At 41.1% G+C, this 13,881-nt stretch overlaps 1 protein-coding gene across 1 annotated transcript in view; it reads right to left on the reverse strand.

Moving 5' to 3' along the window:
* Window positions 1-13,881, reverse strand: part of MIEF1 (mitochondrial elongation factor 1) — a 33,588-nt gene that overhangs the window by 15,700 nt on the left and 4,007 nt on the right. Inside the window, exon 3 of the mRNA XM_053721280.1 lies at window positions 13,260-13,513. Within this exon, the coding sequence (XP_053577255.1) occupies window positions 13,260-13,513 (254 nt within the window). The remainder of the gene's footprint in view (window positions 1-13,259; window positions 13,514-13,881) is intronic.

The following is a 13,881-nucleotide window of genomic DNA, read 5'->3' on the forward strand; positions in this document are numbered from 1 at the left end:
TTGCAACTTGGTTACAATCTTATTTAACAAAAACGTACTGTGCCTCAAAGAGCACTAAACGATTAAATGACAGTTGAAATAATGAACTGAAAAACAGTTATAGCATCAATCCTTAAAAACAACACAACTTTTAGCAAAGGTTTGTTCCCATTAGTAAAGTAACAATAATTAAATTTGAAAAATAAAAATTACAGAGCAACGTTTTTAATCACAGTCAATATATAAGTCTCACAGCTCTGCTGAGAGAATCTACCTCCCTCCAAAGAAGTTTGAAGACCCCTGAGATCTGTTAGAGATGAACCGGATCATGCAGGAAATACAAGAGTAACTGACTTGAATTTTTTGATGCGTAGCAAAGAGCGCCAAAAACGGCCCCTCCCCCTCACACACAGCAGTGAGAGAGAAACGAAACTGTCACAATTAAAACAAGCAACTGCCAAGTGGAAAAATAATGCCCAAATATTTATTCACTCAGTACCTCAGAAAATGCAAACGATTCTACATTCCAGCAAAAACGTTTAACATAATAAATACCTATTAAAAGGTTTAATGTACTTTTAACAGAGTAATTCCGGTGAAATACCATCCCCAGAATACTGAAGTGTAGAGTATACATACATGTCATTATAACGGTATGGCAGGATTTTCTCATCAATTCCATTCAGAAAATAAAAACTGCTACATACCTCAATGCAGATTCATCTGCCCGCTGTCCCCTGATCTGAAGCTTTTACCTCCCTCAGATGGCCGAGAAACAGCAATATGATCTTAACTACTCCGGTTAAAATCATAGTAAAAAACTCTGGTAGATTCTTCTTCAAACTCTGCCAGAGAGGCAATAACACGCTCCGGTGCTATTGTAAAATAACAAACTTTTGATTGAAGTTATAAAAACTAAGTATAATCACCATAGTCCTCTCACACATCCTATCTAGTTGCTGGGTGCAAGAGAATGACTGGGAGTGACGTAGAGGGGAGGAGCTATATGCAGCTCTGCTGGGTGAATCCTCTTGCATTTCCTGTTGGGGAGGAGTTATATCCCAGAAGTAATGATGACCCGTGGACTGATCACACATAACAGAAGAAAACAAAAATGGGAAGAAAAGAAAAAAATCACAAAAGTTAAAAATCTAATAACATTTATTAATATAAAATAATACATGGCTATTTTTTAAAATCTGTATGGCCTAGTGAATAGAAGACAAATTGTAACCTAATGACCGGTCATGTAATAGTACTCCTCGGTCTAAAAAATAATATCCTATTGTAAACACATATATAATATATACACAACCCTAGTAACGGAAAGTGCAACAAACATAAAAAAAATCCTAGACTAAAGAAGAGTTGATGGCTATAATGCCTTCGGTTTGTGAATGAATGTGTTTCACAATCAGCCTATTATATTATAATGTAAAGTAACATAGGTTGCTAAAATACCTTGCATTTATAAGCAAAGATATATTGTAAATTGACCTGTGCAATTATAATAATATAGGTAAAAAAAAAAAAGTTAGTATCATGGTGAATGTGCAATATATAGCAATTGGTATGATATATAACTTATATAAGTGAAAGTGCCAAGTGCCTATATAACATGTGCAATATTAAAATCACTAATACATAATTCCTTATACATCAGGATTCATAATTTAAATTAAAGAAAATGTCTATTCAGTAATTCATCCAATCACTGTTATATGATAATCCTCCTTTTGTTTGCAAGTATTATGCCAAATAAATAATTTAAAAGGGACATAAAACTCCCCAAAAATATTTCATGATTCAGATAGAGAATACAATTTCTTTTTCAAGATACGATGAGTCCACGGATTTCATCCTTACTTGTGAGATTACGCCTCCTGGTCAGCAGGAGGCAGCAAAGAGCTCCACAGCAGCGCTGTATAAATAGCTCCTCCCTTCCCTCCCAACCCAGTCATTCTCTTTGCCTGTGTTAGTAATAGGAAGAGACAAAGTGAGGTGTTATAGATTCTTCAATCAAGAGTTTATTATTTTTAAAAGTGGTGCCTCAGTGTACTACTTGTTCTGGGGTGTAGCCTGGACCAGATCAGTCTCTTCAGTACAAAGAGAAGCATTTGGTGGCTTTAAAGCGATGGGAACTTGTGGGACATTCTCACTGCGCCTCCCATACATATGTTGCTGCCCTACCTGCAAAAGTCTGAGAGAGAGAGAGAGAGAGAGACTCAGTACCTTTTGTTATTTCCACAGGCCAATGTGAGGAGAACTTGAGAGCCTCGTAAGCCGGGTGGACTGGCTTACTGCCGGGCAGGGTTTCAGGTAAGTGCTGAATTTCGGTTTCTGGACTGGTACACAGAAATATTTGGCACTATATATTTATGGATAACTGTATCCCTAAGAGGGGGTAAGTTATTGGGCAGTGGCTGCTAGGACGTGAGAGTGGCTCTGTGTTATTTTGGTAAAGAAAACGTCTGCCATATTCTCTGTTCCCTTCAGCTTGTATTAACAGATGGCAGCAGACAGGGCTTCGTCGTTTTCAGCATGAATGTACATGTTTGGTCAAGTCCTCCTAACGACTGGCAATAAACTATAGTTAACAGCCATAGGGAGGTTTATATTATTACGGGGCATCCTGTATGCTACGTGTCACGGCTCCCAACAGCATACATTTCTACATTAACGGCTGACGGGGAGGTTTATTCCTCTTCAGTATGGAGGAGTTAGATTAATTGGTATATGTCCCTGCTCTCCATGGCTTCCGATCCTGAGAGTCGCAGCCGGTTGCAAGGGTTATTTCTATTAAGCAAATGCATGTATATTTCATGTCTCTGTCCCCAACGGCTTACACTGCTAAAATGTAGCAGCCGACAGGGAGGCTATGCTAATGCTTTTCACGACTCTATGAAACTAAATTTAGCAGCCGATATAGGATTGTGATGTCTGACTGTTTATGCTTCCATCAGCTTCCGATATTAAACAATTAGCAGCCGACAGGTATTATTATTACTGATTATGTGTCTATCACGTAATTGTCCTGCATATCAGCTCCTGCTTGATCAGGGAAGCTAAGCAGGTTTATAATGACTAGTCCATGTCCCTACTCCAGATGGCTTACTGTTGTATATTTAGCAGCCGACAGGGAGGTTCGGAAGGTATTGGGCATGAATGTTTTGCTTCCTATAGCTTACGATAATTTGCAGCCGACGGAGTTTTATAGTGTCTCATCATGCAATCTGTTATGGTTAGTGCAGACTTCGTCCCCTACGGCTTACAATACTAAGATTAGCAGCCGCCAGGGAGGTTTATATTAGTTCGGCATAGATCTATGCTGCCGAATGGTATTTATCCCTGCTCATAACGGCTTGTATTATATTACTGGCAGCCGATGGGGAGGGCGTTTTTTCTTCAATGTGAAGGGTTAGATATGCTTGGTACAAGTTTTGCTCCCTATGACTTATTCAGCCGACAGGGAGATTTACGATGTTCATAACCAAGTCTTAAGGTTCCCAATGGCTTGTTTTAATTTGTAGCCTGCTGGGAAGTTGTTTGTTTCTTAAATTAATTAATTAATTTTTTTTAATTCTTTAAGTCGTCCGGGAAGATTTGGTGAGTTACGCCCACGATGGGCGGGGCTTAGTTTCGCGTCTGTTTGCGCGCCTTTTGATGCCGGAAGAGGTCTTCTCTGCTTGTTCGACAGAGGGACTTTGTTTATGTTTCAGGGGCTTAAGTTTCGCGCCTTTGTTTGCGCGCCTTTTGATACTGGAAAAGGTCTTCTCTGCTTGTTCAGCAGAGGGACTTTTGATTATGTTTCAGCTCTCTAGGGGATGCCTTTTTTGCTGCGTTAGTAAAAATAGCAGCAGGGCAGCTTCCCGAGCACAAAAGCACTTAAGAATGTTTCTATAAACCGGATCCTACTATTTATTGGGGTTCAATCCGGTAGAGGGCAGACTCCTCTAGATTTAGCTGGAGTCTGGAGATTATTTATTATAAATTCAATAAAGCAGTGCACATTTCATATTTTTGATATCCTTTGCAGTCACAGTAATTCATCTTATCTAATAAGAGTGAATAGGGTTGTGACTTGAACGTTCAGGTTTTATACTGATGTGGATTACCAGGTGCCTTGCTATTCCTCCACAAACCCCCTTTGTTTTTTTTTGTTTTTTTTGAGAGAGAGTTATAACCGCTATATCTTCATATAGGGTTCAGTTTGTTGAATATCAAAAATAGTAAACACAAATTGAAAATAAACCTCAAATTTTCCATTTTTTTGTTGCTAAGAAACTAGGACATTTTCAAATATTTTCATATCTGATATACTCTTAGAGATATAGTCATAGCCATTAGATCTCAGACAAATTTAGCGATACAAAATACATACCTCACATTAAAACAAAAAGAAAGGTAGCATAAATGAAATAGAAAAATGTCACAATAATACTTTCAAAATAAAAGGTTGCGGTACATATAAGATAAACAGTTTAAAGGGACAGTCTACACCAGAATTTTTATTGTTTTAAAAGATAGATAATACCTTCATTACCCATTTCCCAGTTTTGCAAAACCAACACAGTTATAATAATATACTTTTAACCTCTGTGATTATCTTGTATCTAAGCCTCTGCAAACTGCCCCTTTTTTCAGTTCTTTTGACAGACTTGCAGTCTAGCCAATCAGTGCCTGCTCCCAGATTACTTCACGTGCACGAGCACAGTGTTATCTATATGGAATATGTGAACTAACACCCTCTAGTGGTGAAAAACTGTTAAAATGCAATCTGAAAGAGGTGGGCTTCAAGGTCTAAGAAATTAGCATATGAACCTCCTAGGTTAAGCTTTCAACTAAGAATACCAAGAGAACAAAGCAAAATTGGTGATAAAAGTAAATTGGAAAAATGTTTAAAATGACATGCTCTATCTGAATCATGAAAGTTTATTTTGGCCTAGACTGTCCCTTTAAGTAGCTCTTCCAATTAGGAAGGTACATTATGGGGGGGGGGGGGGGGAAGAGGTGGTAAACTGAATATAATAAAGTAACAAAGGTGTGAGAAGGGGTAACCATGATCCAAATAAGCTAGGTGTATTTATTCTCTCTTGTAGCAGCCTTAGAATATTTGTGTGGCGGGATTGGAGAGTTAAGTAACTGTAGATAGAGGAGGTTCAGCCCCCAACCAAAGAGGACAGGACAACATTTAATGAACTATGTGTGTATAGCTAAGGTATATGTGCTATCTTATATCTGTATAGTAACTTGGTATAGGGCAGTAAATAGCGCATAACAAATAACATGCATATTAAACAGCTTTAAGTGACAATAATATGACATCACAATCCATCTAGACATATAGAGCTGAGAGCCACCCAAAGTCCTACGCCTGCCACTTGACAATCAATATATAAACAGAGGCAGTCTCTGAGCTGTATATCCAGGAATGAGTAGAAAAGTATAATCCCACTACAGTCAAGCATATATTTATCTTCATAGCTAAAATACAAATGAAGTATACACATATAAAATAAACTCGCTATGCTTGTTTAGACATTCATAGATCAATAATGTTAAAACTCAAAGCAAAAAATAACCATCAGAACTATAATAATAGTGTCTTTAAAAGGCCCTATTCTCCATGGTACCTAATACTTCCAAAAGAAAGGTTTTGTTAGCTAGGTGTCTTAACGTCTCACAGTGCCAGTCCAACTCCGGTTCTGTGATCTGTGTACCCTGACAAAATTTTAACCTACTCTGATTTTAGGCATGCTAGAAGCAAGTCTCTCAGGGCTCCAGAGCACCTCCATTTCAGATAGGAGACATAGGATAGACGAAATACACTGTGGTCTCAATTGGGGATCACTGTCTCCTGTATGTTCCAGAAATAGGTCGGTAGGCTTAGCCTTAATATTGAAAGTGCCATTGCTCTTAAGAAATAATGAGAAGGCCCCTGTGTTAACAACATAATGTCGCCTCGGATCCTCCTTATGATAGAGAGAAGCACTGAGCAACATTGCAAGTTCCGTTACATCACCCCTCTCATTAGGATGGCTCAGATCCACATCGCCCTCCATGCAGCCCGGCTTGTGGCTTGAAGCAGTATCACCGCCAGAAATTGAGACATCTTGCCCAGAAGGCGTGACATGCTCATCTGCGCATCCGCCATTGTAAGATCCAGATGCGATTCTTCCATAATAACGATCTGCACAAGATGCATCTACTGGTAAATGTGCAGCATTTTGTAAAGCGACGTCCGCTAGGGCCTCACGCAGTGCCAGCGCTAGGCTATGAAAATGATCGTACAGGATCTGAGCCATCTCAGACACCCACATGGCTGAGGCCTCCTTCATGGCTTAAATGTTATCAAACTCGCTGACCTAAAGAAGTCCAAACGATCACCCAAGTTCTTTGCTAGCCCATGTAGGCATATTAGGAGTCAGTCTTAAGCATCCAAATAGCAACATTTTGCATTAACCCTTCTTTTAATGCGATTAGGACCGGGAGCTCAGCAGAAACACGTCTTGTTCCCTTCACAGTTGGCTCCTCCACACCCCTTTGATTTTTTGAGAGTATTGTTACTTTCTCCCTTGCTGCAGGGAAAGCGCTAGGGGTACTATAATGTTCAGTGAAGCAAGGTTTCTTTCACAGTAGCTGCTCTCGGGTGGAAGAGCCGGATAACTAGCTCTGCATACTAAGAACACTGTGGCTGAGCTCTGTAGCAACCCATGGGTTGCAGGTTCATTCCCCGGCAGGTTCCACTCAGTCTTTCATTCTTCCGAGGTTGATAGACTGAGCTGCGCCTCGAGTCCCTTACGGGGGATTAGTCGCGCATTTCCAGTACCCAAGATATATGTACACATACATTCTTTGCTTTAGCTATTTGATCTACTATACCCTTAGAGGATAGTTGGATTTTAATTTTGGGGTATATGAATCAGCTATGGTTTCCCACAATGGACTAGTGGTAAACTTTCCTGCTTAAAAGCTGAAGGAATCCAGCTGCGGCTATGTGTTCCACACAGCGAGTCCATTTTCACTGGTGGGTTACAAATAACCTCACCTAAACCATGATTTGCAGGCTACAGAATTTGCCTTAGCAAGGGCGACTCCTCTTCTTTATCGACATAGAAGGAAACTATCTAATCCTCTCAGGAGTCCCACCCTCTCTTGGATCAGAGGTTAACAATCCTAGGAGCCTGCTGCTGTTTCCAAGTCAGCATGGAGACTTTGCACCCGACCCAGGACCGGGTCAGAGGAGAGGCGTTCTTCCCTTGCTTAAGAAGACCTCTCTTACCTGAAATCTCTCCTTTCCAGGAGTAATTAGTTCCGTTCCTATACTGGAACAGGTGCTGGGGTCTTAGTCCCATTTGTTTTGAAATTCCCTTAAGGGAAAAGTCCCTCGGGCCTATTTAGACCTCAGGAGTCTAGACATGCCTCTCGGTGCTCCATTGTTCCGGATGAATACTATTTGCGCTATCCTTCCATTGCTTCAGGAGGGTCACTTTGTGAAAGCAGTGGATCCGAGGATGCATATCTGCATGTGTCTATCCACAGAGGTCATCACAAGTTTCCGAGAGTTTACCTTTCTGGACTATCTTTTTCGGTTTGTTGCTTTTCCTTTTGGTCTGCCACGGCACCCAGAATTTTCACAAAGGTTCTAGGGTCTCTACTGGCGGTACTACGACTGCAGGGCATTGAGGTGGTGCCTCCTCTGGACGTTATTCTCTCCAGGCGTCTTTCCACCTAACCAGGTTCTTCCTGAGGACTCACGGGTGGAAGGTAATTCTGCAGAATCGTTTATTCCACAGATGGGATCTCTGATCGACTGTGTCCACGGAATTTTTTCTGACAGGGGTCAAAAGGACTATGATTCTGGATACTTGTCGAGCTTTTTAGCTTATTCCTCGTCTTCCGTGGCCCAGTTCCTGGTGGTATTCGGATTGATGGTGGCGGTAATGGACATCATACCGTTTGCTCGTTTTCATTTCCGGTCTCTGCAACTGACCATGTTCCGTCTGTGGTTTGGAGACTTTACAATTTTGTCTCCTCAAATGACTCTAGGCCAGAGAACAAGACTCGAACGGAGTCTCTACTTCCCATCAATATCCTAGAGTTGTGAGTAATATTCAATGCACTTCAGGCTTGGCCTCAGTTGGCTTCGGCCACTTTCATCAGATTCCGGTCGGACAACATTACGACTGTGGCTTACATCAATAATCAGGGATGAACAAGGAGTTCCTTAGCGATGATAGAAGTAGCCAAGATAATTCAGTGGGCGGAGTCTCACTCTTGTTATCTGTCGGCGATCCACATCCCAGATGTGGGCAACTGGGAAGTGGATTTTCTGAGCAGAAAGACTTTTCATCCGGGGGAATGGGATCTCTATCCGGAGGCATTTGCCAACCTGATTATCTGTTGGGGCAGGCCGGAGTTGGATCTTATGGCTTCTCATCAGAATGCCAGGCTTCCGAGATACGGGTCCAGGTCCAGGGATCCCCATGCCGAGCTGATAGTTGCCTGGGCAGTACCTTGGTCTTTCAGCCTAGCTTATGTGTTCCCTCCATTTGCTCTCCTTCCCCGGGTGATTGCTCGAGGCAAACAGGAGAGGGCTTTGGTGATCCTCATTGTTCCTGCGTGACCTCGCAGGATTTGGTATGCCGATCTGGTGGATATGTCATCTCAGCCACCGTGGAAGCTTCCATTGAGGAAAGACTCTCTCATTCAGGGACCCTTCCATCATCCGAATCTAGTTCTCTGCAGCAAACTGCTTAGAGATTGAACGCTTAATTTTATCTCAGCGAGGGTTTTCTGATTCGGTCATGGATACTTTGATTCAGGCACATCTGCCTGTTACTAGAAAGATTTACCATAAATATGGCTTACATATCTTTTTTGGTGCAAATCCAAGGGCTACTCATGGAGTAGGGTTAGAATTCCCGGGATTTTGTCTTTTCTCCAAGTAGGATTGGAGAAAAGGTTGTCAGCAAGTTCCTTAAAGGGACAGATTTCTGCCTCACGAGCGTCTGGCAGATGTTCCAGATGTTCAATCTTTTTGTCAGGCTCTGCTAGATTCAGGCCTGTGTTTCGATCAATTGCTCCTCCTTGGAGTTTGAATTTGGTTCTAAGAGTTCTTCAAGGGGTTCCGTTTGCACCTATGCATTCCATAGATATTAAGTTATTATCTTGGAAAGTTTTGTTTTTTTGGTTGCTATTTCTTCTGCTCGCAGAGTATCTGAGCTTTCGACATTTTAATGTGAATCTCCTTATCTTGTTTTTCTTTCGGATAAGGTAGTGTTACGTACGAAACCTGGATTTCTTCCTAAGGTTGTTTCAAATAAAAATATTACTCAGGAAATTGTTGTTCCTTCCTTGTGTCCTAATCCTCCTTCTGAGAAGGAACGTCTTACATAATTTGGACGTGGTCCGTGCTTTGAAGTTCTACTTGCAAACATCTAAAGACTTTCTTCAGTCTTCTTCTCTGTTTGTAATTTTCTTTTTGGCTGAGGAGTATCATCCACTTTGCATATGAGACAGCTGGACAGCTGCCTCCTGAAAGAGTTGCGGCTCATTCCACTAGGGCTGTTGCTTCCTCTTGGTCATTATAAAATGAAGTTTCTGTAGAACATGCTTTTGCCTTGATTGAGGCAGTTTCTGGGAGACAAGTTCTTCAAGCAGTGGTGCCTTCCGTTTGGGTTTCCTGTCTTGTCCCTCCCGTTTCATCTGTGAACTATAGCTTTGGTATTGTATCCCACAAGTAAGGATGAAATCCGTGGACTCATCGTATCTTGAAAAAGAAAAGGAAATTTATGCTTACCTGATAAATTTATTTCTTTTTCGATATGATGAGTTCATGGCCCGCCCTGTTCTATGAGACAGGTTATTATATTTTTGTTAAACTTCAGACACCTCTGCTCCTTGGCTTTTCCTTTCTCTTCCTAACTTTGGTCGAATGACTGGGTTGGGAGGGAAGGGAGGAGCTATTTATACAGCTCTGCTGTGGAGCTCTTTGCCTCCTCCTGCTGACCAGGAGTTGTAATCCAACAAGGATGAAATCCGTGGACACATCGTATCGAAAAAGAAATAAATTTATCAGGTAAGCATAAATTTCCTTTTTAAACAACTTTCCAATTTACTTATATTTAATTTGCTTCCTTCTCTTGCTATCCTTTACTGAAAGGTTTCTCTAGGCAAGCTCAGGGGCAGCAGGGAATCTAGGTTCTAGCTGTTGATTGGTGGCTGCATATATATATATGGATTGTGATTGGCTCAGTCATGTGTTTAGTTAGAAACCATTAGTGCATTGCTACTCCTTCAACAAATGATACCAAGAGCATAAAGCAAATTAGACAATAGAAGTAAATTACAAAGTTGTTTAAAATGGTACTCTATCTGAATCATGAAATAATTTTTTTGGGTTTCAAGTCCCTTTCAGTCTCAAAAGGTTTATATCCTTATTAACCCCTTGACGACAGAGGACATGCAGGTTACGTCCTCCCAAAAAAATACCCTTAACGACCGAGGGCGTACCCTGCACGTCCTCAGTCTCTGAAAGTGGTGGAAGCGATCCTGACCGCTTCTAGCCGCTTTCCAGTTATTGCAGTGATGCCTCGATATCGAGGCAGCCTGCAATAACATTTTTTAGCAGTCCGATGCAGAGAGAGCCACTCTGTATGTAACTAGCGTTAATTTTGAAAAAAACATAATTTATGCTTACCTGATAAATTCCTTTCTTCTGTTGTGTGATCAGTCCACGGGTCATCATTACTTCTGGGATATAACTCCTCCCCAACAGGAAATGCAAGAGGATTCACCCAGCAGAGCTGATATAGCTCCTCCCCTCTACGTCAGTCCCAGTCATTCGACCAAGAATCAACGAGAAAGGAGTAACCAAGGGTGAAGTGGTGACTGGAGTATAATTTAAAAGATATTTACCTGCCTTAAAAACAGGGCGGGCCGTGGACTGATCACACAACAGAAGAAAGGAATTTATCAGGTAAGCATAAATTATGTTTTCTTCTGTTATGTGTGATCAGTCCACGGGTCATCATTACTTCTGGGATACCAATACCAAAGCAAAAGTACACGGATGACGGGAGGGATAGGCAGGCTCATTATACAGAAGGAACCACTGCCTGAAGAACCTTTCTCCCAAAAATAGCCTCCGAAGAAGCAAAAGTGTCAATTTGTAAAATTTGGAAAAAGTATGAAGCGAAGACCAAGTTGCAGCCTTGCAAATCTGTTCAACAGAGGCCTCATTCTTAAAGGCCCAAGTGGAAGCCACAGCTCTAGTGGAATGAGCTGTAATTCTTTCAGGAGGCTGCTGTCCAGCAGTCTCATAGGCTAAACGTATTATGTTACGAAGCCAAAAAGAGAGAGAGGTAGCAGAAGCTTTTTGACCTCTCCTCTGTCCAGAATAAACGACAAACAGGGAAGAAGTTTGACGAAACTCTTTAGTTGCCTGCAAGTAGAACTTGAGAGCACGAACTACATCCAGATTGTGTAGAAGACGTTCCTTCTTTGAAGAAGGATTTGGACACAAGGATGGAACAACAATCTCTTGATTGATATTCCTGTTAGTAACTACCTTAGGTAAGAACCCAGGTTTAGTACGCAGAACTACCTTGTCTGAGTGAAAAATCAGATAAGGAGAATCACAATGTAATGCTGATAACTCAGAGACTCTCCGAGCAGAGGAAATAGCCATTAAAAACAGAACTTTCCAAGATAACAATTTTATATCAATGGAATGAAGGGGTTCAAACGGAACACCCTGTAAAACGTTAAGAACTAAGTTTAAACTCCATGGTGGAGCAACAGCTTTAAACACAGGCTTGATCCTAGCTAAAGCCTGACAAAAGGCCTGGACGTCTGGATTTTCTGACAGACGCCTGTGTAACAAGATGGACAGAGCTGAAATCTGTCCCTTTAATGAACTAGCCGATAAACCCTTACCATAGTCCTCTCACACATCCTATCTAGTCGTTGGGTGCAAGAGAATGACTGGGACTGACGTAGAGGGGAGGAGCTATATCAGCTCTGCTGGGTGAATCCTCTTGCATTTCCTGTTGGGGAGGAGTTATATCCCAGAAGTAATGATGACCCGTGGACTGATCACACATAACAGAAGAAAAGTGGTTTGGAAATAGCAAAGTGCTACTTGTATTTATTGCCCTATAACTATTATGAATCCTGATGTATAAGGAATTATGTATTAGTGATTTTAATATTGCACATGTTATATAGGCACTTGGCACTTTCACTTATATAAGTTATATATCATACCAATTGCTATATATTGCACATTCACCACGATACTTTTTTACCTATATTATTATAATAGCACAGGTCAATTTACAATATATCTTTGCTTATAAATGCAAGGTATTTTAGCAACCTATGTTACTTTACATTATAATATAATAGGCTGATTGTGAAACACATTCATTCACAAACCGAAGGCATTATAGCCATCAACTCTTCTTTAGTCTAGGATTTTTTTATGTTAGTTTGTTGCACTTTCCGTTACTAGGGTTGTGTATATATTATATATGTGTTTACAATAGGATATTGTTTTTTAGACCTAGGAGAACTATTACATGACCGGTCATTAGGTTACAATTTATCTTTTTATTCACTAGGCCATTTGGTTTTAGATTTTTTTTTATATATTATTCAGACCCCGTAGCTGTATAGCGCACTAATACTACCTACTCTTTGTAATATTTATTCCTCTCCTTTCTGCCTTTTGGGAGCAGAGCAGTATATGTGCAGGGGTTAGTGTACCAGCCCGACACTTACACACCTTACCTTCACCTTTTTACTGTAACAACCTAATTCCAAACAATGTAGGATTATATGAGAGAGATGTGGTGATAAAACATTGCACTTATGTTTGTATACCCAAAAACCGAGCAACTGTAGGCTCCCTCAGAGCAATTACTTATGTAACCAAAAACGCAATTTACTTGACTGATAAGAAATGTATATAGAATTGTTCAGTTTATGTAAGAGACACGTTCTAGGGCAAACACTATCTGGCCCTGTAAATCCCCATACAACACTACCCCTCCCCATCTACAACACAGTCCTAGCTCATTTCTGTTCTGCACAAACCCGAGATGTGCGTTTCTTGGTGACGTGTACACGTGTTGCTTTCCTTATTTCCCTGCCTCACTACATAAATGGCTGTATGACAGTGAAGTTTTCTATGGGATAAGCTCAGAAGTACAAAGCAAGTTCCGCAATACGCTTTCTATAACACCAGTCTATAAAACATAACGTTCGGTTTTTACCTGCAAATCGTCGTAGAGGCTTCCACTCAGGTGCATGTCCTTTAGTGGCATATCTGGGAACTTGTTGTGAATGAAGTTGCGCAGCTCAGCACAGATGTCCACGGCAGCCTGTTTGGCGCAGCTCTGCTCTCCGGGTGGGATGGCTACGTGTTTTTTATAATAAACAAAGAGCTTCTCTTGTAGTGATAGCCGCAGACGGGTCTTCTTTAGGTCTCCGTGGGACTTGCGGCTTGGGGGCTTTGGTCGAAGTGACTCTGCAGATAACAAACAGGAAGCTCAGTAACTATTTCTGTATTCCAGGTGAGTTTATAACATCCTAGAAAACGGTTTATTATATTGTCATGGTCAGCAGGTAACTTCAGTCCCTGCTGTGTGTGCTGCCCACTCACACTGATATTCTTACAGTCACCTAGCTGCTAGTGTGCATCCTATGGCTAACCTCTTCACTGCCAGAGTGGGCTGCACCACTGCAGCGCTCTCTTTACTATTAGCCAAAGGGATCACCCAAACTTGTTTTTTTCCAAATGGCACCAGAATCAGCGATATCTTAACACCTCGCTCTGCATAGCTGGAAGCAGAGACAAATAGCATGTGGTAACCATAACTAAATAGACTCACAAGA

Source organism: Bombina bombina, chromosome 7, assembly GCF_027579735.1.
Source record: "Bombina bombina isolate aBomBom1 chromosome 7, aBomBom1.pri, whole genome shotgun sequence".
NCBI classification, from domain to species: domain Eukaryota; kingdom Metazoa; phylum Chordata; class Amphibia; order Anura; family Bombinatoridae; genus Bombina; species Bombina bombina.